The 26,561-nt window shown below is 42.6% G+C and overlaps 1 protein-coding gene across 3 annotated transcripts in view; it reads right to left on the reverse strand.

Moving 5' to 3' along the window:
* Positions 1–26,561, reverse strand: part of LOC137415939 (traf2 and NCK-interacting protein kinase-like) — a 353,089-nt gene that overhangs the window by 15,107 nt on the left and 311,421 nt on the right. For all 3 annotated transcript variants that reach the window (XR_013621224.1, XM_078767554.1, XM_078767553.1), the window contains exons 19-24: positions 25,458–25,481; positions 22,038–22,267; positions 16,012–16,081; positions 13,201–13,312; positions 5,462–5,584; positions 3,465–3,608 (exon numbers count right to left, since the gene is read on the reverse strand). Coding sequence is in view for 2 of the 3 variants with exons in the window: in XM_078767554.1 (XP_078623680.1) it covers positions 3,465–3,608; positions 5,462–5,584; positions 13,201–13,312; positions 16,012–16,081; positions 22,038–22,267; positions 25,458–25,481 (703 nt within the window). In the remaining variant the exon portion in view is untranslated. The remainder of the gene's footprint in view (positions 1–3,464; positions 3,609–5,461; positions 5,585–13,200; positions 13,313–16,011; positions 16,082–22,037; positions 22,268–25,457; positions 25,482–26,561) is intronic.

Genomic DNA, 26,561 nt, shown 5'->3' on the forward strand with positions numbered 1-26,561 from the left:
TGGCCCTATCTATCACTCAATGGTGAAGGATCACTTGATAAATTATCCGATGCAGATCCGGATCTTCACCAAAATCGAATTAATTCGTCCATGTCACACACCCAACCAGTCGCCCAAGTTTTGTCCAAATCCGTCAATAACTTTTCGAGATACCCTGCTCACAGACAAATAGACAGACAAACAAATAAGACAGACAGACAGGGGTGAAAGCATAACCTTTGGTGACAGATTTAAATACAGCTGATTATATGGTGCCGAGCGATGATCATCATGAGATTTCTAACAAAAATGATCCTTGGACTGGAGAGTATTTCCCAATGACAATAATATCACATCACTCTCTGTGACCAGTTCTCACAAAATAATTCACAAATGGTACATTTGTACCAATTGTAACCTTTATCCAACTTCTGTAAAGTTGGTTTTTCCGACCATGAAAAGTCATTCAAAAATGTTACAACTGTATCCAAACAAGGATATCAGACACTGTAAATTGGATACAGTGAGCCTGATCGTTTTTGATATACAGTATACGAGCACACATAATAGTGTCGCTAATAAAAGTGCTATTAACTCTTGGAGTTGTCTTTTATAACTGATATGCCTCTATGCTCGCATCACCACATGTCACCACAGAGGCACAGGCTTGTTTTAACTGAGGATAATGACCTGACTGAATACAAACTTTTTTTGTTCAAATTTATTTGTAATATTGGTAATATTATTTATTTGTCATTTATTGGTAATCTAAAAAAAAAAGTCCAAGTGGTCTTGTGGTGAAATATGATGTAATGTCTCGAGATGGAAGAGAAGATTCGGTCGGAGGGCCGACCTTGAGGGAGCTTATATAAGACTGTGGACTGTTCGGCGCTCGGTCTCGTGGCAGTTCTGTTACCTTAGTGCCAAGAGACTATCGGGATTAACAGGTACGTAATTGCTTGCTTGCGGGGGGCTTGGAGGAGATGTTTGTTTTGATTGCTTCCTTTGCAGTGCTAATGATTGTGCTTTATTTTGTGTTGTAGGATGAGTGGAGATATAGTTCAATAAAACCTCATTACTTGAAAGAGGTCTGAGTTTTGATTTACAACAGGTCTAAAGCTCTAAATGGTCAAGGGTCCAAGTTGGTCTAATGAGTCTAAAGCGTCTTTGGGGTGTTAAAGGTCTTCATGGTCCTTAATGATCTACGGGGTATGTGTGTACGTATGCATTTTTGAAGTTGCGTCCTAGTTTAGTGTTGTTGTGGAACAAACTGTTGACGTTGGCACTTGATATTGAAATAAAAGCCACTATTTACATGCAGAAGATAACAGATTTATTTCAAGTAATAAAAGACTATTTCAAGTAAAAAAAAAGTTCATATTTCAAGGTGCTTGTGGGCAACGGAAGCTGATTTGAAAATTGACCAATGTGATTTTAGGTCCAAAAACTGCAGTTTTCCACACGTTAGGGCAAGATTGGATAAAGTTTGCTAACATAGAGAAGGCTGAGAGTTCTAGAATGCTATCATATATAGTTGTGGCCAAAAATATTGGCACCCTTGCACTTTTTTCAAATAATGCACCATTTCTTCCAAAAAATTGTTTAAATTAAAAAATATTTTGGTGTCCACACATGTATTTCTTTGGTTTGCAGTGGAACAAAACAAAAAAAAAACGAAAAAATTAATAATCTTAGCTTATTCCACACAGAAATCCTAAAATGGCTTGGACAATATTGTTGGCACCTATTAGAAGTTGTTAGAAATAATTCGATTTCAAGCAGGTGATTCTCCTTTACTTTGGAATTGTACTCACCTGTGATGAGTTGCAGGTGCCTGCAATATAAAAATCACTCATTCAACCAGTTTGAATGGAGAAAAGGAGTCATTCTGCTGTTTTGCATCACTGTGTGCACAAAAATGAGCATGGAGAAAAGAAAGAAAACCAGAGAATTGTCTGAGGAGGTCAGACACAAGATTGTAGCCAAGCATGGACAATCTCAAGGCTACAAGTCCATCTCCAGAGACCTTGATGTTTATGTGTCCACCATACGCAATGTTATCAGGACGTTTAAGGCCCATGACACTGTAGCCAACCTCCCTGGACATGGCCGCAAGAGATAACTTTATCAAAGATTGCAGCGAAGGATTGTTTGAATAGTGAAGAAAGCACCTTGATCAACTGCCAAACAGATTCAAGCTGACCTTCAGACACAAGGTACGACAGTTTCAACTCGCACCATCCGTCACCAACTCAATGAAAGGGGATTCTATGGTCAGAGACCCAGGAGGGCCCCACTGCTCAGACAGAGAAATAAGAAAGCCCAACTAGAGTTTACCAAAACACACCTGAACAAGCCAAATTCCTTCTGGGAGAATGTCCTGTGGACAGATGAGACCAAATTAGAGCTTTATCATAAGGCACATCATCTCTATGTTTACAGAGAACAAAATGAAACCTTCAAACAAAAGAACACCTTCCCTACAGTCAAACATGGAGGATGTTAAGTGATGTTTTGGGGTTGCTGTGCTACCTCTGGCACTGGGTACCTTGAATGTGTGCATGGCATCATGAAATCAGGAGATTACCAAGGCGTTTTGGAGCGCAATGTTGAACCCAGTGTCAGAAAGCTGGCTCTCCCTCGAAGGTCATGGGTCTTGCAGCAGGACAATGACCCCAAACACACTTCAAAAAGCACCCAGGAATGGTTCAAGACAAAACGTTGGACTGTTCTGAAGTGGCCAACAATGAGTCCAGAACTAAATCCTATTGAACACCTGTGGGGAGATCTGAAAACAGCAGTTGGGAGAAGGCAACCTTCAAATCTGGGAGAACTGGAGCAGTTTGCACAAAAAGAGTGCGTGAAACTGCCAGTAGAGAGGTGGAGCAAGCTCATTCATGGCTATAGGCAGCGCTTGACTGCAGTTATTTTGTCCAAAGTCTGTGCTACCAAACATTAAGTCTCGGGTGTGAATAATTTTGTCAATGCCATTTCTTTTTATTTTCTGATTTAAAAGGATATATTAAGTTCTGAATCAAAAACAAAGGTTCTGTAATATTAACAGTGAAATAAAGAATTGTGGAGACCAAATACTTTTGTCAATTTCAACTTATTGTTTAGAGAAAATTGGGAGTTATTTGAAAAAAGTGCAAAGGTGACAATATTTTTGGCGACGATTGTATTTTCAATATCTCGGGAAGGAACATATACCTTGTCAAAATCATACATAGCATTACTCCCCCTGGATGGTAACGTTGACCAAATTTTGAGGGTCTGGCTCATAACCTATTTGTTATACTTGTCTATTTCTGCATAACCTTCCCGTTACTTATTCATTGAACAACCTGACTAGTAAAATTGATGCAATCCAATTACTTTACTTTACGTTTAATTCCTGTGCTGAACCGCAACGTTTGCATTGGTAAAAAGAGAAAGGAATACGACTCATTAATCAAGGTAAGGAAATCAAAATAAGAGGAAATGACCAGAGATGGTGAGCAGCAGGTTGTTGGCCTCCAGAAGGTCCATCTGTTGGAAACGTCTGCGAGGGATGAGGGGGTAGACCCGACCCTGTCCACTGCGGTCAAGCAAGACCAAACCATTGTCAGTGCCCACCAAGAGGTTAACACCTGTGAGTGACAGATCAAGAGACACAGATATTAACTTATTCAAAGCACAAGAAAGCTTTGTTTAGTTCGGTCAAAAGGTTCCAATATGAAAGCAAAATACAGAGAGTGGACAAAAAAATGGAAACACCTAGTTACACAAACCCCTTATAACATGTATACAAAGTATGGGGCCGTCACACATTCGTGATTGGCATGTGAAATATGCAAATCTCTTCCCAGTAGTCCTCTCGTCATGTACGTATATATATAAGCAGGCTGCGGCTCGAGTTCGGTATTGCAACCCAGCATGGCTGCAAGAGAGGAGGCCTCAACGACTTTGAATGGGGTGTAATTATTGTTGGTGCATGTTTGGCAGGCATTTCAGTGACAAATGCTGCGTAAATTGCTAACGTGTCACGAGGAACTGTCTCGAAGGTGATGTCAGCTTGGGGAAAAGAAGGAAAGATGTCATCATTGAAGGGCAACAGTGAACGGAAGCACATACTCGACAAGAGTGATGCACGGGCATTAGTCCCGACTGCGAGGCAAAACAGGACAGCAATGGCGGACAGACTGTGTGGGCAGTTCAACTTGAGACGTAAACATCATGTATCGGCAAAAACTGTCAGAAAGGAACTTCACAGGGCGGGATACCATAACCGGATTGTTATGCATAAACTGCTCATAACACGTGGCAATGTCCGTTTGCGGGTTCAGTGGTGCGAGGAGCATAAGCAATGGACTGTTGAGTAGTGGAAGAATGTGATATGGTCTGATAAGTCATTTGTCCTTGACCATGTTCTTGACAAATGAACGTGTGGCGACAGCCCAGGGAGCTCTACAGCCCCGAGTGCCTGATTTCAAAGGTAAAAGGTTCTGGCGGGTCCATAATGATGCGAGGTGGGACTTCATGGCATGGCCTGGATCCACTCTTACCATTAAAAAGCAGGGTTGATGCAGTGTGCTGTATTACTGTCCTGAGCGATAATCTGCATAACATGATGCAGCATTTCTTCTCTGCTGTGAGGGTTGTATTTCGGGAAGACAATGCTCTGGTCCACAGGACGCATGTGTCACCAGGTGATTTGATGAGCACGAGGACGAAGTTACTCAGCTTCCACAGCCCTCTAAATGCTGGACCTCAAACGCATAGAACATTTGTGGAACTGTCTGGAAAGGTGCTTAAGACAGCTGTTTCCACCTCAATCAAACTGACGTGAATTGGAGGACTTCCTTGTGGAAGAATCGTGCCACATTTCTGCAGAACAATTCCAGACAGTTGTTGACTCTTTGCCATGTCGTATCCATGGCCGTCTTGGATGGACTAGGAGGCCCAACACCCTGCTAAGTGACATTCTGTTGGTGTTTCCAATTTTTTGGCACCACCTGTATTTCATGACATTACCCAGATTTGTGGTTCTTGTTACCATGTGGTTATTTGGGGGTTCTTCCCACCCTCCCCAAGTAACAGTTCACAGGAAGTACAGTTTAATTATCCTGTCATGTATGTGCATGCAACTAGGATATTTAAACGTTTGGAAAACAACTGAAGGAAGAAAGAGCACAACATGTACTCTCCCTGTATTGCTCAATGAAAGTTCATATTATTCCTTCATAATTAAGATTATCTATTTTTTATGTATATGGTGCAAGGTGGATCGAGGAAAGGAATGACATGGACAGTAAGGAAAGCAATAGTGGAAGTATCCCTGGTTTAGACTTCAGAGCATGATGTTGGTGGTCGGTGTGGGGCTTCATAAGCCATTTGACAGAACATATGGGGTGCTCAAGATGACAAGTTGTGAACATTTTAAATCCTCTGGCCAGTGCCCAACTATCCCTACCCCACAATTCTCTTTAAATAGATTACTTACCCCAAAGCACCGCACATAATATTTCTGAGTTGAAACGCTTCTTGTATTTCCTGATCTCAGGTGCCTCAGGAGAGGTGAGACCTGTTGCGGATGGGCCTCTCCTTCCCTCTTCCAACCTGTCCACTGAGAGAAGCATAAGGAAATGTGAAGAATTTTAAAAACAATCTTACACCATAATCGTAGCACTGCTATTCATATTTAACTCAGGATAAGTCGAGAAATAAAGTCACATTAAGTACCTGTTAATGATAACTACAAGTGGGAAAGAGGAAAGGTATCAAAGTGAGGATTTTTTTTAAATACATGGTCTAAGGCCTGTAATGGAGCTGCCACACACACACACACACACACACACACACACACACACACACACACACACACACACACACACACACACAAAGCCCTCAAAAATGAAGTGAAAAGATCCTGGAAGCTGAAGAGCGCCAAAATTGTACCAGTGAATATTGGAGCAACGACAATGACAAAAATGAACCTTCCAGAGATCTTAAAATCCATCCCTGGGAATATTACGCCAAATGAACTGCAGTTGGAAGCTGTCCGAGGCCCAGTGGCGCTCCTCAAAGAGCCCTCGGAACAAAACTTTGAGAATAAGAAAACTTCACCAACTGGAACATTAATCATGATCCCTTAAACTGAAACGGAGGCAGATACTTCGAGATCTGGGAGGAATTTGTTCCACCATCTGAATCCCGCATATGCAGATAACAACAAATGACACACAGACACACACATATTGATAAGACAAACACTTAACATAGCCACTGAGATTGGGGGAAATGCTGTCACTACCGTCTCCCGGGATACTCTGTGTACCGGTGACGTCATAACAATGGCACCGCTTTTCTCACCGCACTCGGTGGGGCATTTTCTCAGGAAGAAATGCTGAATTCCTCCTTCCCATGGATGCCAACCGATGGGGATTGTCCGTTCAAGCAAGGGTTGCAGCATGTACCATTTTTAATGTATTTGGTATGACTCGAACTGGTCCAAACTGGATGGGTGTTTTTTAGAAGACACCATCTTCTTACTGGATGGCCATTGGCTCCCTTTGAGAGCTCATCCGTCCTTTGTCAGATGTTGCTTTTAGTCTTGACAGGGTGTCGCAGTTACCCAACCCACATGTTACCAGGGGCAGGCCCAAAAGACTGTCCTGACAGACAACTGAGCTGAAAGAAAAGGCAGAGGAAAAAGATGAAAAAAACATGTACCTGTAACTGGGTTGATAATTACTAGTCAGGGCCCTTAGGGATATTTTCGGGCCGTTTGGTTCAAATTCTTCCAAAAGCACCAAATTTGGCCCAGATGTTGCCCATGCCATACTCTTTCGATTTTTGACGGGCGCCCCCCCCCCCCCAGGGGGCCCCATATTGGCGAAATACTAAATGGCCGCCACCCGGATTAGAGGAAAATCAGTTAAATAACCAAAAGGGTTGGAATCATGTATGATACCACTTTTCAGGGGTTTTCGAGGTCGAGGAATCCAATTATGATGTTATTTGGATGATTCGAGGTCAAGGTCAACCCTCAAGGTCATCTCAAAGGTCATTTTTGAGTCAAACGTGTCGGTTTTTAAAGTTTTTTGTCAAGATTTACGCGAGGTTCACCATTTTATGTTTCTGGGTTGGGTAATCGAACTCTGACCTTATTTTTGACAATTAGAGGAAATATTTACATGTCTATTTCCTAATTTTCAGGCATATGCAGTTCATCAGTCTAATTACAAAGGTACGGATTTTGATGTTTTATGAACTGTATGCCATATCCTTGTGTTTAATTTTTGTGCGATCATGATCCGGGTTCATGTATACATGATTGTATACATGTCATAAATATGACGTCATAGGTCATGTGACCTGGCGGCCATATTGGATTTTATGAAAACCTCAAAAATGGATCCCTGCCTTCATTTTTCGATCGATTCATTTTGAACTTTGACCACTTATAGTACGCCATGTGATTGGATGCATATCCTAATTATGACGTCATAGGTCAGGTGACATGGCGGGATGGACCGGTATGGTCCCCGGATCATACCGCCCTTGGCGCCCGTCAAAAATCGAAAGAGTATGGCATGGGCAACATCTGCGCCAAATTTGATGCTTTTGGAAGAATTTGAACCAAAATATCCCTAAGGGCCCTGACTATACATTATTCAGTGCAGATTGAAGACAAGTATAACTTGAAAGCACCCCAAAATGCAAAGCCCGTCCGTGTCCGTTTTCTGTTTTGTACAGTTCTCAAAATAAATTTGACCAAAACAACAGCTAGAAATGACCAAAAGTATGCGGACACCCCTATTACTTAGTGGATTTGGCTGTTTCAGCCACAGCCATTGCTGACAGGTATATATAATCAAGCACACAGCCATGCAATCTCCATAGACAAACATTGGCAGTAGAATGGGCCATACTGAAGAGCTCAGTGACTTTCAACATGGCACCGTCATAGGATGCCACCTTTTCAACAAGTCAGTTCGTCAAATTTCTGCCATGCTAGAGTTGCCTCAGTCAACTGAAAGTGCTGTTATTTTGAAGTGGAAACGTCTAGGAGCAACAACAGTTCAGCCGCAAAGTGGTAGGCCACACAAGCTCACAGAACAGGACCAGAGTGCTGAAGTGCGTAGCGCATAAAAATCGTTTGTCCTCGGTTGCAACACTCACTACAGAGTTCCAAACTGCCTGTGGAAGCAACGTCAGGACAACAACTTTTCGTCGGGAGCTTCATGAAATGGGTTTCCATGGCCGATCAGCCGCACACAAGCCTAAGATCACCATGCACAATGCCAAGCGTCGGCTGGAGTGGTGTAAAGCTCGCCCGCATTGGACTCTGGAACACTGGAACAGTGGAAACGCGTTCTCTGGAGTGATGAATCATGCTTCACCATCTGGCAGTCCGATGGACGAAACTGGGTTTGGCAGATGCCAGGAGAATGCTACCTGCCTGAATGTATAGTGCCAACTGTAAAGTTTTGTGGAGGAAGAATAATGGTCTGGGGCTGTTTTTCATGGTTCGAGCTAGGCCCATTAGTTCCAGTGAAGGGAAATCTTAACTCTACAGCATACAATGACATTCGAGACGGTTGTGTGCTTCCAACGTTGTGGCAACAGTTTGGGGAAGGCCCTTTCCTGTTTCAGCATGACAAGGCCCCCGTGCACAAAGCGAGGTTGATACAGAAATGGTTTGTTGAAATCGGTGTGGAAGAACTTGACTGGCCTGCACAGAGCCCTGACCTCAACCCCATCAAACTCCTTTGGGGTGAATTGGAAAGCCAACTGCGAGCCAGGCCAAATCGCTCAACATCAGTGCCCGACCTCACTAATGCTCTTGTGGCTGAATGGAAGCAAATCCCTGCGGCAATGTTCCAACAACTTGTGGAAAGCCTTCCCAGAAGAGTGGACACTGCTATGGCAGCAAAGGGAGGACCAACTCCATATTAATACCCATGATTTTGGAATGAGATTTTCGATGTTTGGGTGTCCGCATACTTTTGGTCATGTAGTGTATATGTATATATGTATGTGTGCTGTTATTTTGTGTATATCTATATATACACAAAGAATTAAGTTAAGCACCCCTACACAACGAATTAAGGTAAGCACCCCCTAATATATATTCTTTGTGTATATGTATACATTGGCATATATTCTAAGGTATGTGAGATCAAATAATGATTGGTATGACATTAGCAATTATCCATTGATGAAATGCAGATGAGTGCACTCATCTGTGACGCCCATCGCTCGTGCAGCACGTGTTATCATCCACGTGGTCGTGATTTTCTGTAAATGCACTATCATCACGGGTTATTGCAAGTCACGCCTGAGCCCGTGTGGGGGTTACATGGTCATTTTCTCGTAATGGTGGCTCGTAGACGGTTGTCGGACAGAGAACGATGGCGGATAATAGGCATGATCGAGTCCGGAATGTCCAGAAAAGCTGTAGCTCGAACGTTTGGTTACCACCATTCGGTGATCAGTCGGTTGGTGCAGAAACACCAGGAAACGGATGCGGTGAAGGACCGCCCAAGGTCTGGAAGACCTCGCGTGACAACAGTCCGCCAAGATAGAGCGCTTTTGAGACTGGTGCGACGATATCCCTTCGCCTCGTGCCATTTCCTGAAGGACAACTGGCTGCCCAACAGAAGGCTATGTCACCGTACCGTGAGGAACCGCCTGAAATCGGCCGGTTTAAGGTCAAGACGAGTGATCAAGCGTCCAAGGCTACTCGAACGACATCAGAGGGAGCGTTTGGCATGGTGCCTAGCGCGACGTGGATGGAACATCCGGTCTTGGAGGCGAGTTCATTGGTCGGATGAAAGCCGGTTCTTGCTGTACGTGACAGATGGGCGTGTTCGGGTGTGGCGCCACAAAAACACCGCGTATGCACCTAAAAACATTCAACCAACGGTACCCTTTGGTGGTGGCTCGATTATGGTCTGGGGATGCTTCTCCCATGACTGTAAGTTGGACCTGATAACTGTGCGAGGTAACCTCAACGGAGAGCGATATGCCGAGGAAATCCTGAATACCACCGTAATCCCGCACTTCGATGACCACACCCTCGCCAGCAGACCCATCTTCATGGATGACAACGCCAGGCCTCACCGTGCGAGACGCGTCCGAGCCTTGCTGGAGCAAGGTGCTGTGACAACCATCCCCTGGCCTGCGTACAGTCCTGACCTGAACCCCCTCGAGCACGTTTGGGACATGTTGGGACGACAAATTGCGAAGATGGTCCCTCCAATAGCCAATCTGGATGAATTGGAACGTGCATTACATCGGGAATGGAACAACCTGCCACAGCAACGCATACGACGGCTTACAGGGTCTATGAGACGTAGGGTTGAGTCAGTGATCCGATCACGTGGGTCCTACACACGTTATTGACGCAAAGATCGCTAGAGGTCTTCTCAGAACAATGACTGTATGTTAGAAAACATAAACGTCATCCACACTGTCCGTGATGGACCTATAGCTCCATACTTAAATTGAGGTGAAAATATGCCTAAAATTCCCAAAAAATTTCACCTTAAATTATTCAGAATAAAATATTGAAAACGGCATGATTGTTATGTTTTTATGTGACCATAATATCACTTCTCCAGAAAATATAGCAATATCATGGGTATATTACACTGTTTTGACGACAACAAACTTGTAATGTGCGAGGTTGTAAAAAACGGGGGGGGGGGTGCTTAACTTAATTCTTTGTGTATATATATCTACCTACATTATATTTGAATTTGTGTTCTCCATATTCTCATAATAAAGGTTTGTTGAGGATTTGATAGCAAAAGGTCAATTGCTAAAAAAAGTTATGTGCTGGACAGATACACTGAAGCTCAATCTATATATAATGGAGCAAGAGCTTGTATGTATGTATGTATGTATGTATGTATGTATGTATGTATGTATGTATGTATGTATGTATGTATGTATGTCCGCTCTTCACCCATTGGTTGGACAGCTGACTTGACGCCACCGGCAATTGTAAACCTGAAATACTTAACCTAAAGTATCCAGAGGACCCAAAAGACCCCTCTATCCTCCCTAGGACACAAAAGACTGAGAAGACCCTGAGGACCCAAAAGTCTCTGAGGACCCAAAGGACCAAGAGGAACCAAAATACCCCAAAGACCAAAAAGACGCAATGGATCCCAAAGACCCAGAAGACCCAAAAGACCCCAAATACACAAAATACCCCGAAGACCCAAAAGCCCCAAAGACCCAAAACACACTGAACACTGCAAAGACCCCGAAGACCCAAAACACCCCAAACAATCCAAAATATTGAAAAGATCCCAAAGACCAAAATACCCCAAAGACCCTGAAGACCCAAAACACCCTGAAGACCCAAAATACCCTGAACACCGAAAAGAACCAGAAGAGCCAAATGACACCAAACACCGAAAAGATCCAAAATACACCAAAGACACAAAAGACCCAGAATACTCAAAAGATCCTGAAGATCCAAAAGACCCCAAAATACCCCGAACACCGAAAAGACCCAGAAGAGCCAAACAACCCCGAACACCGAAAAGATCCAAAACACACCAAATACCCAAAAGACCCAGAAGACCCAAAATATCCTGAAGATCCAAAAAACCTCAAACTACCCCGAATACCGAAATACCCCGAAATACCAAAAAGACCCAGAAGAGTCAAAAGACCCCGAACACTGAAAATATCCAAAATACCCCAAAGACCCGAAATATCCTGAAGACCCAAAAGACCCCAAATACCCAAAAACCTAGAACACCGAAAATACCCTGAAGATCCCGATTACCCAAAAGACACCGAACACCAAAAAGACCCCAAAGATACAAAATACCCCAAAGACCCAGATATTGAAAAGATCCCAAAGACCCAAAACATCCTGAAGACCCTTAAAGACCCAAAGTGCCCTGAAGACTAAAAATACCCAAAGATCCAAAATACCTCAAAGACCCAAAAGACCCCAGTATCTGAAGACCCAAAAGACCCCGAAGACCGAAAAGACTCAAATACCCAAAGTACCGAGAGGAACCACAAGACCCCAAAGAGCCAAACCTTAAACGACCCTTAAAGACCCCAAAGACCCAGAATATTGAAAACACCCTGAAGACCCCAAAAAACACGAAGACGAAGCAAGACCCAGAATACTGAAAAGACCCAGAGGAACCAAATGACCCTGATAACCCAAAAGACTTTGTAGTTTTTTCTCATAATTATAATAATAATAATAATCTAAAAGTGGAAACAAAATGGCCTCTATGACACTTCGTTTTTCAGAATTTTTTCGAATAATATTTTTTCATTGTTATCTTAAAAAAAAAAAAACATTCTGGAGAATTGAGATGCCTCAAAAACCAAGGCCACCTAATTTGAACAGATAGCCAGAAATATTACCAAAGGAAATCAGCAAGAAATCCAAGTCAAAGCAGTTGTGTCAGCCAAAAATAGTCTCAACAAGAGATGGCAGAAAAATGTGTTGCACACTTGGAACATGATCACCCAGTAGGGCGGGTACTCTACTAGTGGTAATTTAAAAAAACAAAAACATGGATGAGATTAATAAAATGGCATATCTCACACTTGATGTGCTATCATTATGACTATTATCATTATCAGTTACCTAATCCTAAGAGATGGACATGATGGGTTAGCTCAATTTGATATGAGTCAAAAATATCCATTTATATTTCCATGTGGAGAAGGGAGAAGAGAGAGAGATGAGGGAGAGGTGATAAAGGAGGGAGAGAGGAGGGAGAGGGGAAGGAGCTGGGAAGGGAGATAGTGGAGGGGACCATCTCACTGAAACATTTTGCCAACTGATGTTACCCTGTAGAAAACTTTGTCAATATTTACGAAAAACTCCCTCCCCTCCATAACACAGACATACCCACTAGACTGCCATGTAAGGAACTTAAGAATCATTTTGTGTGCAGCCTGTGGTTGAGATGAGAGAAGAGGGCCGGTGAAGGGCGAGTGGTGGGGAAGAAGAGTGGAAGGGGGAGAGTAGAGGGGGGAGAGTGGAGGGAGAGGGGGTGGAGGAGAATGTATTCAGTCATGTGTAGTTTGTAATAACATTTTTTTTAAACAACGGGGAGGCCTCATTGATTAGTACATCAGATGAGATGATTTTGATAACAATTATAGTGAAAACTCTTGAAAAGATATCATTATTGTTATTGGTATTATTATTATTTTTACTGTATTGTTATTATTACACAGCAGTACCTGGAGGTAAAACAGATGTAGGTCGGGGAGGCACTGATGAATAGGGTCTGGGGTTAAAGGGCGTGAAAGAAGCTGATGGTTTCAACTTGTTGTTCCTCCCGTGTTCATACAACTGTCATAACAACAACAATATAATCAAAGTCAGGGAACAACATAAAGAGGAACAATTATACTCGAAAAATAATCTTTATTTACATAATATTTACTCCCGCCAGGGAGTAATGCATTCGATCGTGTCCGTCCGTCCGTGTGTGTGTGTGTGTGTGTGTGTGTGTGTGTGTGTGTGTGTGTGTGCGTATGTGTGTTCGTATGTTCGTGTGTTTGTGAACAAGGTATCTGGAAAAGTTCTGAACGGATTTGGATGAAAGTTGGTGGGATGATTGCCCTTGGGATAACGAAGAATTGATTAGTTTTTTTGTGAAGCTCAGGATATTATTCCGGATCCAGGAATTTTTTTGGGAAAGATTTTTCTGTTTTACTGCATTAAAGCTTTTATTCTTATTCTTAAATGATGTTTTTCTCCTCTAATTCCGAGATATATCAAAATTAATTTTCTGACAGTTAGGGCCTACTTTCTTTTTCATTTATTGTTTTGGGGAGAGGGGATGTTAAACAAAACGTATTATTCCAACTAAACCCACGGCGGGAGTATGCGCTCTACTGAGTGGCGTTCTAGTTATTCTTATTATTGGTGGCTTTGATGTCCCCATTCGTCCCACATCAAGAAATGTTGAAAGATGGCAAAACATTCCACTAGAAATGACCCAATATTACATTTGGAGTTTAAAAAAAAATCTTCTGTTTTGACCCCTGTGGCCCTAAGTCCCCACCCTCTGGGTCATGAACTGAGTGTCAAATCCAAAAAAGATTACATATTTCATACACCCCGCAATGTTGATTGTACATACAAAGTTCAATCAAAAAATGTTTCAAAATGTGCCGGTAATTGAATTTTTTGGAATTTGACCTTTTGACCCCGCCACAGTTCCACAGGCGATGGGTTAAAATCGATACTGCTCTCATACCATCTTGGCATGCGGTGATCATAACTACTAAATTTGGTGAACTGCTGCACAACCATTTCGGAGGTGGCGTGACAAACAGACAAACAGACGGAGCTAATGACAATATGCCCCCATTTGTTTTAAACAATAAATATTGGAAAGGTTGAATAATAAAAAAAAATTTTGGACGTTTACTGCCATTGACGCAATGTCTATTACACCACCTTCTTTAAGGTATTACATTGCAACTATCGGGGACGCCTCTTCACGGTTCTTATACCCTCCAACACAAGTCGGGACCCAAATCTTCCCCATTCTTCCCTGCTGTCTGGATTCGTCAGATCAGCACAGTCACAGTCAGAGTGCCAATCAGTCCCCATGGACTGGCCCTTTCCCTCTTGTTTCTGTCTCTTTTTTTTTCTCTTTCTCTTTCTCTTTCTCTTTCTCTTTCTCTTTCTCTTTCTCTTTCTCTTTCTCTCTCTCTCTCTCTCTCTCTCTCTCTCTCTCTCTCTCTCTCTCTCTCTCTCTGCCGTTGTCCTTGACTTAATGAAGGCGGGGTAACATCATCCTGAATGTGGAGGATCTCTTAGTCACTCCAGCGAGATCGATTGGCTGTTTCCATGCTACGGGCTTGTTCAAGAGAACAGTCTGGGGCTATGCAACAACATTTTACATTAGTTATTTGGGCCTCTTTTTGTGTCCTTTATGACGTCCTTAAAAACAGTGTTTCCTGTTTGGTTTGATTTTCAATTTTGTTTGACTGCCAGACAGGCAGGCGGAGTAAATTAAATTATCCAATTTCTCTCTGTGAGAGAGAATGCAATCGAGATGAATTCAGAGACAAATTACTGCTAAACTACAGGCTCATTTTCCGATTTGTGTTTTGATTCGTGTTCAAAACACAGGAGGTCCCATAAGTCAATAACCCCATTTTGCAGAGCTGGAGATCGCAGCATATTTAATGAAAACGCACGTTTCTGGCCTCAACATTTAATTCAATGTTGTACTGCTCTCTGCTATATTCATATATGGCTCTCTTGGATTCTGTTGAATCTATAGCTCTCATAATTATTGAAATACCCTGTGACAAGGTTGAAGTTTAAAGTCTGTTGCTTTCACAGGGCAGGCAGGTCGATGGTCTCTACCTTTTCTACCATCTATTCTCCAATATTGCTTCCTCTGCTCTCTCAGTCTTCTGACCCACCCCAGCAACCACAGAATGCACGTGGTTTTCCAGCAACCCATTTCAGGTTAAATTGCATAACACCTCGTTTCTTTGATTTCTTGCTTCTCCCTTCAATGGAACCACCTTCCAGATGCTGTTCTGTCTCACTCTTCCCTCCAGGACTCCAAGCAAGTAGTGCACTGCCATCTCTTGTCATCCTCAATTCTTACCCTTGATCTTTATTACCCCCATTAACGTTTCCTAACCCAACCATCTTAGTTGCTAGTTTACGTGATTCCTCCCATCCTCCTTTCTGTTTGTTTATTCCCTTGATGTTTTTCCCACTGTCAGTTATTTCTTGCTCTTCCATGAGCCTCGCTCCTGTAAAGAAAAAAAAATCACCACTATATTTTGAAAAGGTATTTCAGAGTCCCACTTTCCGCTCCCCTTATTTTGTGTTTTATGTGTCGGTTGACTTTTTGTGTGATTAATGTTAGCTCTTTCTCGAGCCTCGATCTTGTATACAAAAATAATAATAATAATACTGATTGACGACATTTTTAATCATCACACTGTACAATTCTTTTAAGGAAATGCAAGACAGGTTTTAATTCCTAATGTCCGTTCAAACATGGCCTGTACCTCTGTTATCGCATTGTCTTCCTGCTGAAAAATCAGACTTTCCAGGTCACCACCATTCTCTTGCATGGGGCTGCAGATAAAAGAATAAATCAACACAACGTATAGCCAAATAAGAGATCAATCAATAAAGGTGCAAAAATCTGAATAAATAAGCCAACAAGTTGCATAAGACTGTCTGGCTTTGTACTGATGTTTTGCAAAAGTTATATTTGAAGCCTTTTAGAAGGATGGTATGGGGAAGAAGTACGTAGAATAAGTGTATAATAAATGTGAATAACCCTCCTTAACCCAGCACTTTTACTTTGAGGTTGTTGTGTTTCCTTCCCCTTTTTCTGTTCGTTAATTCCCATGCTTATTACATCTGTTGCCCCACTGGCCCACTCACGATTAGTTCATACCCTCCGTCACCTTGCTCTTCCAAGCCTGGTGTTGGCTTAACGGTTAAGGTGGCTGGCTTGAGATGTTATGGTCCTGAGTTCAAGCCCCCGCCATGCCATTGAATTAACAACAGGTGGGTTGACTCAGCCTGTCATCCTTCCAAAGTAGATAAAATGAGTAGAAGGATGAGCAGGAAGAGTAGAAGTATTATAGAGAGGCATTGCGTCAACAGGAGCTGCACCCTCAGAAAATGATGCAACCAGCAGCCACAGGCTACACACGAACCACCACCACCTTGCTCTTCCATGAGCCTCGATTTGCAAAGGAGGAAAGAAGAATAAGAATCAACGATTTAGGAGTAATTTTTCGTTTATGGAGTGAAGTATAAGCAGTGAAGGTAAGGAGTGAAGTATAAGAGGTGTAAAGAGTGATAATTAGAAGAAGAATAAATAGCACCGCAAAACGGGCGTAACCCCTCAGCCCATGCATGTTAGAAACCAATTTCAAGATGGCTGCCGTGGCGGCCATATTGAAAATCGCAGCGTGTCCATTTTCGAAAGGCACCTTCCTCTACTCAATCCCAACACACACTGCAAAAATGGATTTAATTGGACAAGCCGTTCTGCTCGAAATTAACGGAAACCAATTTCAAGATGGCTACCATGGCGGCCATATTGAAAATCGCAGCGCGCCCATTTTCGAAAGGAACCTTCCTCTACTCAACCCCAACACACACTGCAAAAATGGATTTAATCGGACATGCCGGTCTCCTTGAAATTGACGGAAACCAAAAGTTGACGGACGCCCGGACGACAATACCCCTTAGCCCAATTTGGGCTGAGGGGTGAAAAGCATCGTTTAATAAGAAGAGCATGAGATAAGGAATAAGGATAAAATATGAGCAAAGAACAATCGTACTAAACGGCCGAGCAGAATTTAACCACCAAGCATAACCAAATCACCCAGCACAACCAACTCTCTAAGCACAACCAGGTCTCCTAGCATAACCAAACCACCCAGCATGACCAAACCAACCAGTATAAGCAAATCACCCAGTATAACCAAATCACCCAGTATAACCAAACCACCCAGCATAACCAAACCACCCAGCATAACCAAACCACACAGAATAATCAAACAACCCAGAATAACCAAACAACACAGAATAATCAAACAACCCAGAATAACGAAACCACTAGCATAACCAAATCACCAATCAACCCTCACATTATAATGGTTTTGAAAAACCCTGAGAATTTTCAAGAGAAGAATATCCGAGCAACAAAGCTGTGATGGATTGAGCGTTGTAAGGAAAGAACATTGTCAAGGATTCAAATTTGATGTCACAAAAGGTTGTTGCCTCCAATTTTCAGTCTACTACATCATAAGATGCACTTTGGCGGATTACTTCTACAAAAGAAACAAATAATACTGTAATAACTTAAACAGATTGCTAATTCGGTCACTAATTCGGTTTCTGGTGGGCTTAAGACAATGCTTAAGGATTTGATTGTCTCATTGCTTTACGAGTGCAGCGGAAATTTCATTTTCATTAACAAAATGCAAAACTTGGACTTCTTATGCTTCTTCATATTTAACAACCCATTTAACAACCGAGCGTTTTTTTTACATTTCGTGGCATTTTGCACTTCATAAATCTGCCTGAAGGTTAATGAATTGCAGTTGGAAGCACCAAAGATGTAAAAATAAACGTATAAATAAACACGCATGAGTATAAACATCATAAAATGCTTATGAAAATAAACATTAAAAGGTTATGAAGGATAAATATGATTTTCTTTATTCTTAGCATTCATTCATCAATGTCATTTTGAAACGTGAGAGGGCTGAAGGATAGCCTACAGGTGTACACACTCTGCTATGAGATGTCTAGCCTGGGTTCAAATCTTTGTCCAACGATAAACTGCCATACTGGAAATTTGTAGGCTGGGCGAGGCATCAATGTGTGTGTCGTTCGTCGGATGGAAGTTAAACTGGGCGACCAGTCTGCTGGCATTCGTTGGTGGACGTTAAAGATCCCGCAGTGTGTTTCACAAGGAGCAGGTGAGTTATCTCCACCACCTTCAACAAATTACAAATTTTTGCTCAAATCACGTTCAGTCGTAGACCAGGTCCTGCGTGCTGGTTAGTGAAAGACTTGGGACAAATACTTACCCGAGACTATATAGGCTCTCAAAGTGGTCCCTACTGCCCCCCAGTGGGTGCTGGGAACTTTCAGGGGGGCGCTCGAGAGTCCACAGGCGGAAGGGGGGGGGGGGTGCTGGCAATGATTTGGGGGGCACTGGCGATTTAGAGGAGCAGCGGCGATTTGGAGCGCTCATTGGGCTTCCTGCAGTCTGAACAGGTTACCTGGCGCCATTCGGCAAATTGGCCATCCAATCAACGACCACATTCTTTCCCCCTTCGCATGGTTTTTATGATCACATATTCGCTGATGTCGTCTAGGTATTTTCTTGTCCATACATGCTCACGTAACAAACATGATAGTGTATGACACCAGCGAAATACTATTGGCCGCCAATGCGGCCAATAGTACAACACTAATTTTTGTCACGTGGCGCCATTTCAACCAATTGGCTTGCAAGAATCTTTTTATACGGGATATAATACACTCTATTCGTGCTGGACTATTCAACGTGCCTGGTTCAACTTTACAGCCTGGCCTGGCAAGCACAGACATTGGGCAAGGTATGAACAGTCAGTGTTAGCGCTGGTGTGAGTCTTTCGACATTTTGGCGTGTTAATTTCGTTATTCAAAAAAGCTTCACGTCCGGTCGGCTTCAATATGTCGGCCTCAAAGAAAAAGTGTCGTCAGTATTCCGTTGAATACATCAAGTATGGATTCATTCCATCTCCGACGAACAAACAGTTACCGATGTGTTTGTTGTGTGGTATCACGCTGTCCAATGAAGCAATGAAACCATCTCGACTGAGCAAGCACCTGAGTAAAAAGCACAGTGATGTGGCTCGCGCAGAGGTCAGCTATTTCCAATCGCTGAAAGAGAAATTTGAGAAGCGATCCACGGTAACGACGATGTTCAAAGCCAGCCAAAAGCTCGTGGATAAAGGACTGGAAGCGTCGTATAAGCTGCCATTGCTCATTGCCAGATCTGGAAAACCGTATTCAATCGGCGAACAGTTGATCAAACCAGCTGTTGGGGAAGTGATAAAAAACCGTCATGGGCCAGGATCCGAATCGAGTTCTCTCGTCGATTGTGCTCAGCAATGATTCCGTGGCCAGGCGGATTGATGAAATGTCATCAGATGTAGAAGATAAGCTGTGTAGTGAGCTGAGAAGCACACACTTCGCCATCCAGCTGGACGAGTCCACTTTGCGTGACAGTGAAGCTCTGTTACTCTGCTACGTTCGCTTCATCCGTGATCAGGAAATGGTGGAAGAAATGTTGTTTGCCCGCTCTCTCCAGACCGATACGAAGGGTTCTTCCATCTTCCAAACATTGGAGAAGTACTTTACTGATAAGAACATACCGATGGAGAACATTCTCGCTTGCGCGACGGACGGGGCACCAGCGATGGTTGGCCGCCAGCGTGGTTTTATTGCGCTTCTGACGAACCAGGTACCGTCCGTGTTCGCCATTCACTGTGTCGTGCACCGCCAGCATCTTGTAGCAAAAGCTCTCAGCACCAGACTTCATACATCACTCCAAACAGTAATCAAAGCAGTGAATAAAATCAAGGTGTCGTCTCTGCATGATCGGCTGTTTCGTCAGCTTTGCCAGGAGAACGATGAGGCATTCGAGCGGCTCCTGTTGCACAACGAAGTTCGATGGTTGTCCAAAGGCGCTTGTTTGACCCGTTTCCATGCCCTCTTCTCAACAGTGGTCGAGTTTCTGTCGGAAATTGACACGGAGCTATCGGAGAAAGTGAATGCGATTGAGCATGATGTGGCTTACCTCACTGACATATTCAGTATACTGAATGATGTCAACAAACAACTCCAGGGTGACCATATGACGCTGATTAAAGCAAAGAAAGTGATCGGCGTGTTCGTAACCAAGGCGACTCTGCACAGGGAATCCCTCGGCCACAGAGATATGTACCACTTTCCCCAGTTGGCAAAGGAAACTGCTGTTTCTGATGAAGAGCTGCTCGTTTATTGCAATCACCTTGAGAAGATTCGTGGAGATATGGAGCAGCGTTTCAGAGACATGCTAGAACTGTCGGTGCCAGCATGGGTGATCAACCCATTCAAATGTGACATTCAAGATGTGAAGCGTGAATTACAGGACGAAATTATCAACCTCCACAATGATGATGAGGCGAAGGCAAGATTCTCGCAGCATGAATACGGCAAATTCTGGATTCTGGAGTGGGGCGAATACCCCGCAATGTGGACAGAGGCAGAACTGCTGCTGATGGCGTTCCCCACATCATACCTCGTTGAAAGAGGGTTCAGCGCCGTGATGGTGCTGCTGACCAAGTATCGAAACCGCCTTGACATTACCCAGAGGGGCGATCTGCGTCTCTACCTCACTGAGATGGAGCCAGACGTTCATAATCTCGCAGCGAGTCACCAGGCCCACCCTTCACACGAACGGTATTTGGGCCTGTGATAACAGATTCCCAGTTTGCCTCACCTGGACCTGTTCTGCTGAAACATTGTAGGTCGTGCAAAATAAAATAAAAAGTAAAGTAAAATAAAGTAAAATATTATTCAGAAAATATTTGGCTTCTGTTATTTTTGCTTCCTATCTACATAAATTCTGGGTGTCCGACCACGAACGATAGCACAAGGGGGGCATTGGGCCGGTCTAAGAGGGCAGAAGGGGGCGGTAGTCCAAAAAAGTTTGAGAACCATTGCCCTAGACGATCCCACAAGATGGTGGGGATAATTTACGTGCCTAAGTTAGTATTAGTTTATGAAACCATTATCGTAAACATTTTAAAAAGTTAGGGTAATGAAATAATCGTAATAATGTCACTAATAATAATTTTTACCTGCAATGTGTTGCAGGTCTTACAAGAGCTCCGAATGGTTGTTGTTGTTGTGGTTTTTCTTCGAGGTCGATTTTTGAAATGTGCATCCATTCGTCAGACAGCTTTGTCACTTGGCTCCACCCATCATGACACTCAGACGAAATATGCCCACCATCTTGATTTTCTGGTGGGCTTAAGAAATCAGGCCTGTAGGCCTCTGCTGATTATACACTGCCCGGGTTTTGTTTGGATCGAGTGTTATTCAAGATGAGGGACCCCGAAAAATGTAATCGTGCGTCAAATAAAAATTATTAGCAAGGTTTAATCAAGCCCATCGGTACATGCCTCCCTAAAAATAACGTTACATAATTTTTAAACAGCCTCTTACTGGGGTTAAAAAATCCGTGACCGTGTGACGAATCAGCTCATTATAATATAACCGTGGCAGAGGGTGACATGGATGGGAGGCATCGAATTAATCTTATAACAGCACATTAAATGCGTGTTTCCCAATCGTGCTGTTCATCTTTTAAGAGTGCGATAAATGCGTGTTTCCCAATTGGCCCGTTACCGGATTTTGTCGCAGGTTGTGACCACAGTGCGGTCATTCTTGTTATTATAATAACAACACAAAGAATGTAGCAAAAGAAAAACAATCTGAAAGTTCTTTCTGGAAAACATCTGCTCACCTTGGCCATGAGTTTGCTGTTACGGTGATGGATTCGTGGGTGCTTTCACTTCCTGTTGGCTCATCGTCCCTCTCTTCTTCTGAGGGCTCAGATGCCTCCTCACTGGATACGGACTCCCCACCCGATGAGGATCCAGCAATCGCTGCTTTGCGGGGTAGCGGTGGAGGTGTAGCCACCAGTGGACGTTCACACGACGAGCTTTCCCACGGCAAAGGAGCCATGTGACTTTCCTTAAAAGAAGATTCATTCAAGGTTTATGCATGAAATGCTTTACATATTTATTATCATAATATCAGGACAATGTTGGTTATTATCGTTGCAAATGGGTTTCAAAAATCATTTCTCGGAATTACAGGATTCCTCAATAGCCGTGGAATAGGCTATTTCTCCAGATTTTAATCACAATGGAGTTTTAAAGCCATTATATCACTTGTACATGTCCTGGAGGACACAATCATTCATAAGGCATTCCCTCTGTGTCGTGCTTTGTGACATATTGTTTAAACAACAAATGGTCTATCACACTTGCACATTAGTTTCCAATGATATGTGTGCTTTATCTGTCAAGGATCGGTATAAACTTGAACTCTCGCGGATTTAATTCTCACAAATTGGCAAGCATTAGTTGGTGGACGTTAAAGATCCCACAGTGTCCTTCATGAAGAGTAGGCCAGCTATCACCGGCATCCTGAACAGATTTCTGCCCTAACTAGTGCTGGGAAGGTAACGGCAAACCACCCAGAAAATAACCCTTTTGTTTCTTTTTTTTTTCTCAAAAAAAAAATAAAAAATCTTTTCGTTTCATGACATGTTCATGAAATCATTCGATTTAAAGCATAACCCAAACGCAAATAATATTTTTTTCCTGAAAACCATTGAAAATCATTAATCATGATCTAATTTGAAGGGGAGCATTTTTTTATTTTTTTTTGCGAATCACAAAGTGTCGAAAAAGCCCTGAGTGTCGATTTTCGATTTTACCAGTGACGTCACATTATGAACTTGCATTGATCCACATGGCGACTTACATAGAGAACTGTGTATTCCGATCTCGGATTCCGATACTGATCCCTCCGTCATTAGCAACTCTGATGGTTCTCAGTATGTTGAAACTGATCAGTGGGATTTTGAATAAACTATTGAAGACAACATTAGTGATGGAAACACTTTCGGGTGAATTGTGGAGCCATATCGTTTTGAGGCTTGTGCGAGCGAATCAGATGAAGATGGTGTTCATGAAGATCGCAGTGTTGGTAGTGCAGATGAAACCGCCAATCGAATGTTCATTACAGATTGGTAGGTTTGTTTTTCCGTTCAATTGACGGTTTGTCAGGAATTTTGTATTCATTGATATGTAAAATCAGTATATTTAGCTCCAGAAGAAATTCAACAAGGACACAACGTGGAATGAACTCAACAGCTATACTGCCCAGGCACATGGTTGATGGGGGATTGCGGAGGGGGTGGGTTGAGGGTGTGGGATGGTGGTGGATATTGTGGGTGTGATGGTTGATGTAAGATGGACAGGGTGTGGGGTGGTGTAAGATAACTGCCTTATTCGTCACACCTATGCTGTGGCGTACTCTTGTGAGATCTCAATCTGCTCAAGTCACAAGAGCATACATATATATTATCTCACAAAACACGGAAAAGGAACAGCATTACATTATATCTCCTTTCCCTCAGAATGAAAATAAATTTAAAGATCAAGTTTGTCCAGATGTTCATGTGGGATTGTGGTGGGTATTGTGGCTAGGACAGTTGATGGGGGATTGTGGAGGGACGGTGTCGGGTGATCGTGGGCATTATTAGCTGTGGTGACCTTTGTTGGGGGGTGGTGGGAAGGTGGGGAGTTTGGGGTGGTCGTGGATATTGTTCACTAGGGTTTTTGAGTTCTTCAGATGCATAGGGCAAGGTGGCGGCAATGTTAGCCAGCACATCTAGCGAGGTGAGATTGGTCGCTGGCAGGACAACACAGGTGTTCGAATCATCACTCAAATCGCCCGTCTCCTGTGGATCGCCTGTCTCCTGAGGATCAATCCACACTCGGATACATGTGCTGGTAGCTCAGCAAAGATGGTGTTACTGATTTGTGTGACGGCTGTTTCTTCTGCTTAATCATGCTTAATCTTCTGCTTAATCCTCTCTTAATTGTGGTGGATTTGTTGTTCCATAACAGTATTCTGTAAAATGCTCCGAACACAAAACCAAACATTTTGTAGGCCCAATCCATACTCGGGTATTTTGGAGAAACCTCGTCCAAGTTCTGGCAACCCTCGGATCTTTCGGTTATTGGTGTATCATGAAACTGTCTCAAGAAGAGTTGAGGTTTGTATTACTACAATCACCAAGGACACATTGTCAAGGCAAATTTGAAGAAATTCGAAAATTATTTGCTGTTTCATTTAAATCGCTCCTTGATGTTTCTGAAAAACCCACCCATACACAATACGGAAGTGGCGGTTGCCTTCCTGGTGTGACATCACGGTAAATCATGAAGAAGAAGATTTCGATTGTCAATCGCAAAATTACTGACTTTATAAACAGGAAATCTGAAAAAGACATCATATCAATTTTGTAGGGTATCGATGATCAAGGGATAGATTAGCGTCGAGGTGGCCTGAGCGTTTGGGTACCCCTTTAAGTTTGGGAGACAAAAAGTTTGTTTGAACACAGCTGATCATTTAGGATAAAAAAGTGAGTTTGTGAATATGTTGTCAGAATGCATGTACAGTACACAGGAGATAGGAGACTCTCGTTAAAAAGAAACACGATAAGACAAATGTCATAAGATGAATACCACTTTTGATACAAATTTAACACTCATATAGAGGAGCTTGTACATATACTACATATTGGACAAGGACCTACCACCATCAAGATGTGAATGCTACAGCACACAGTGGTTATAAAGTACAGGAGTTCAGCAGCACAATAACCTGCCCTCACGTAAAGCACCGAATAGGAGGATGGGATGAAACAAGCACAGGGCAGCGAAGGCCCATAGGTCATACAGAGCCATCGTTTCAATAGCATTGGCCTCATTTAAAACAGGAAGCCCCAAAAGAATGTTTTGCTTTTATTGGTTGCATGAAAATATTTGATCGCAAATGAAATTCCTTTGATAGAAATGGTAGTTTCAAATTGTATACGAATGAGCTTTGTTTGATCCAAAACTTTGGCCATACGACTGACGTGCATGGAAAACATATGAGCCACGATACTTCAAGCATTCGTTTGAATTCCAAAAGGGAAGAGTTGAGATAAAGAGATGGTAAAGACCTTACCATTTCTTCCTGAACCAGTCATGGAAATATCAGGGAAGAAGGAGAGAAATGATAGCATATGTTTTTACCTGGTTTCTGATACAGCCAAACGTTCTAAAAAGCAAATAGTGAAAAGAGAGTGAGATAAGCTTACCCGATCGATGGCTTTCTTGTAACTCTGAAAATAAAATAGAATACATAAATTAACCAAAGACTGTGAGAGCCTTGAATCATCAATGTTTTACCTGATATTACAAGGAAATACAAGGAACTGGGGATCTCAGGGGGAGGAGGAAGCTATTTTGGCCCATCATACATACCTGTGCTTCATCCACACCCCATCAATTAATTTTCTCAATCTATTTATTCATTGTCTGTTAGTCCAAGATCATTAGTTCAAAATAGGCCAAACCCGGAAATAAAATAGGACTAGCTGAATTTTTCAGAAACATTCCAGATTATCATGAGAAACAAAATACCCAAAGTCCCCAACTCTCCTGTGTGTGTTATTGTCACAGCAAGCATACATGTATGATAGCTATTTTGTGCTTTTGATGAAAATGTACAAATTTGAAAAATCCAATTTTCCTCATAAAACAAAAGATGTTTGATATTTCACAGTTGAGTATATACCGTCAGTTTGTACCATACAACATGGTTATTAGTCCCCTACCGGTGTCCACCGGAGGGGACTATGGGTTTGCACGCCGTCCCTCCGTCTGTCAGTCTGTCAGTCAGTCCGTCCGTCAGTCAGTCAGTCAGTCCGTCACGCAAAGAACAGCTTTCCGGACTTTTTTTCTAAACGCTTAATGCTAATGATTTCAAACTTTGTACATGGTTTCCTCATGATAAGTTACAGATCAAGTTCGAACTTCACGACGTTTCGATCATTTTTGACAAAGTTATGGCACTTTGAACTTTGGTAATAATTATATAATTCACAGTGCAATACGTGCAGGCTGCTCCACGGAGTGACCTTGCGGGCTTATTTTAACTCCGATTTACATTCTGTTTCCACTTTTAGTGAGAAGTAGGGGTCTATGCAACCATTCATGAACTTTATTTGGTGCACATCCGATAATTTTTAGCCAAGTTACCTCAGACCGTGGGTTGGTAATTATATAATTCACACAGTGCAATACGTGCAGGCTGCTCCACGGAGCGACCTTGCGGGCTTATTTTAACTCCGATTTACTTTCTGTTTCCACTTTTAGTGAGAAGTAGGGGTCTGTGCAACTATTCATGAACTTTATTTGGT

The sequence above is a fragment of the Myxine glutinosa genome, chromosome 13 (genome assembly GCF_964187855.1).
Source record: "Myxine glutinosa chromosome 13, kmMyxGlut1.1, whole genome shotgun sequence".
Lineage (NCBI taxonomy): Eukaryota > Metazoa > Chordata > Myxini > Myxiniformes > Myxinidae > Myxine > Myxine glutinosa.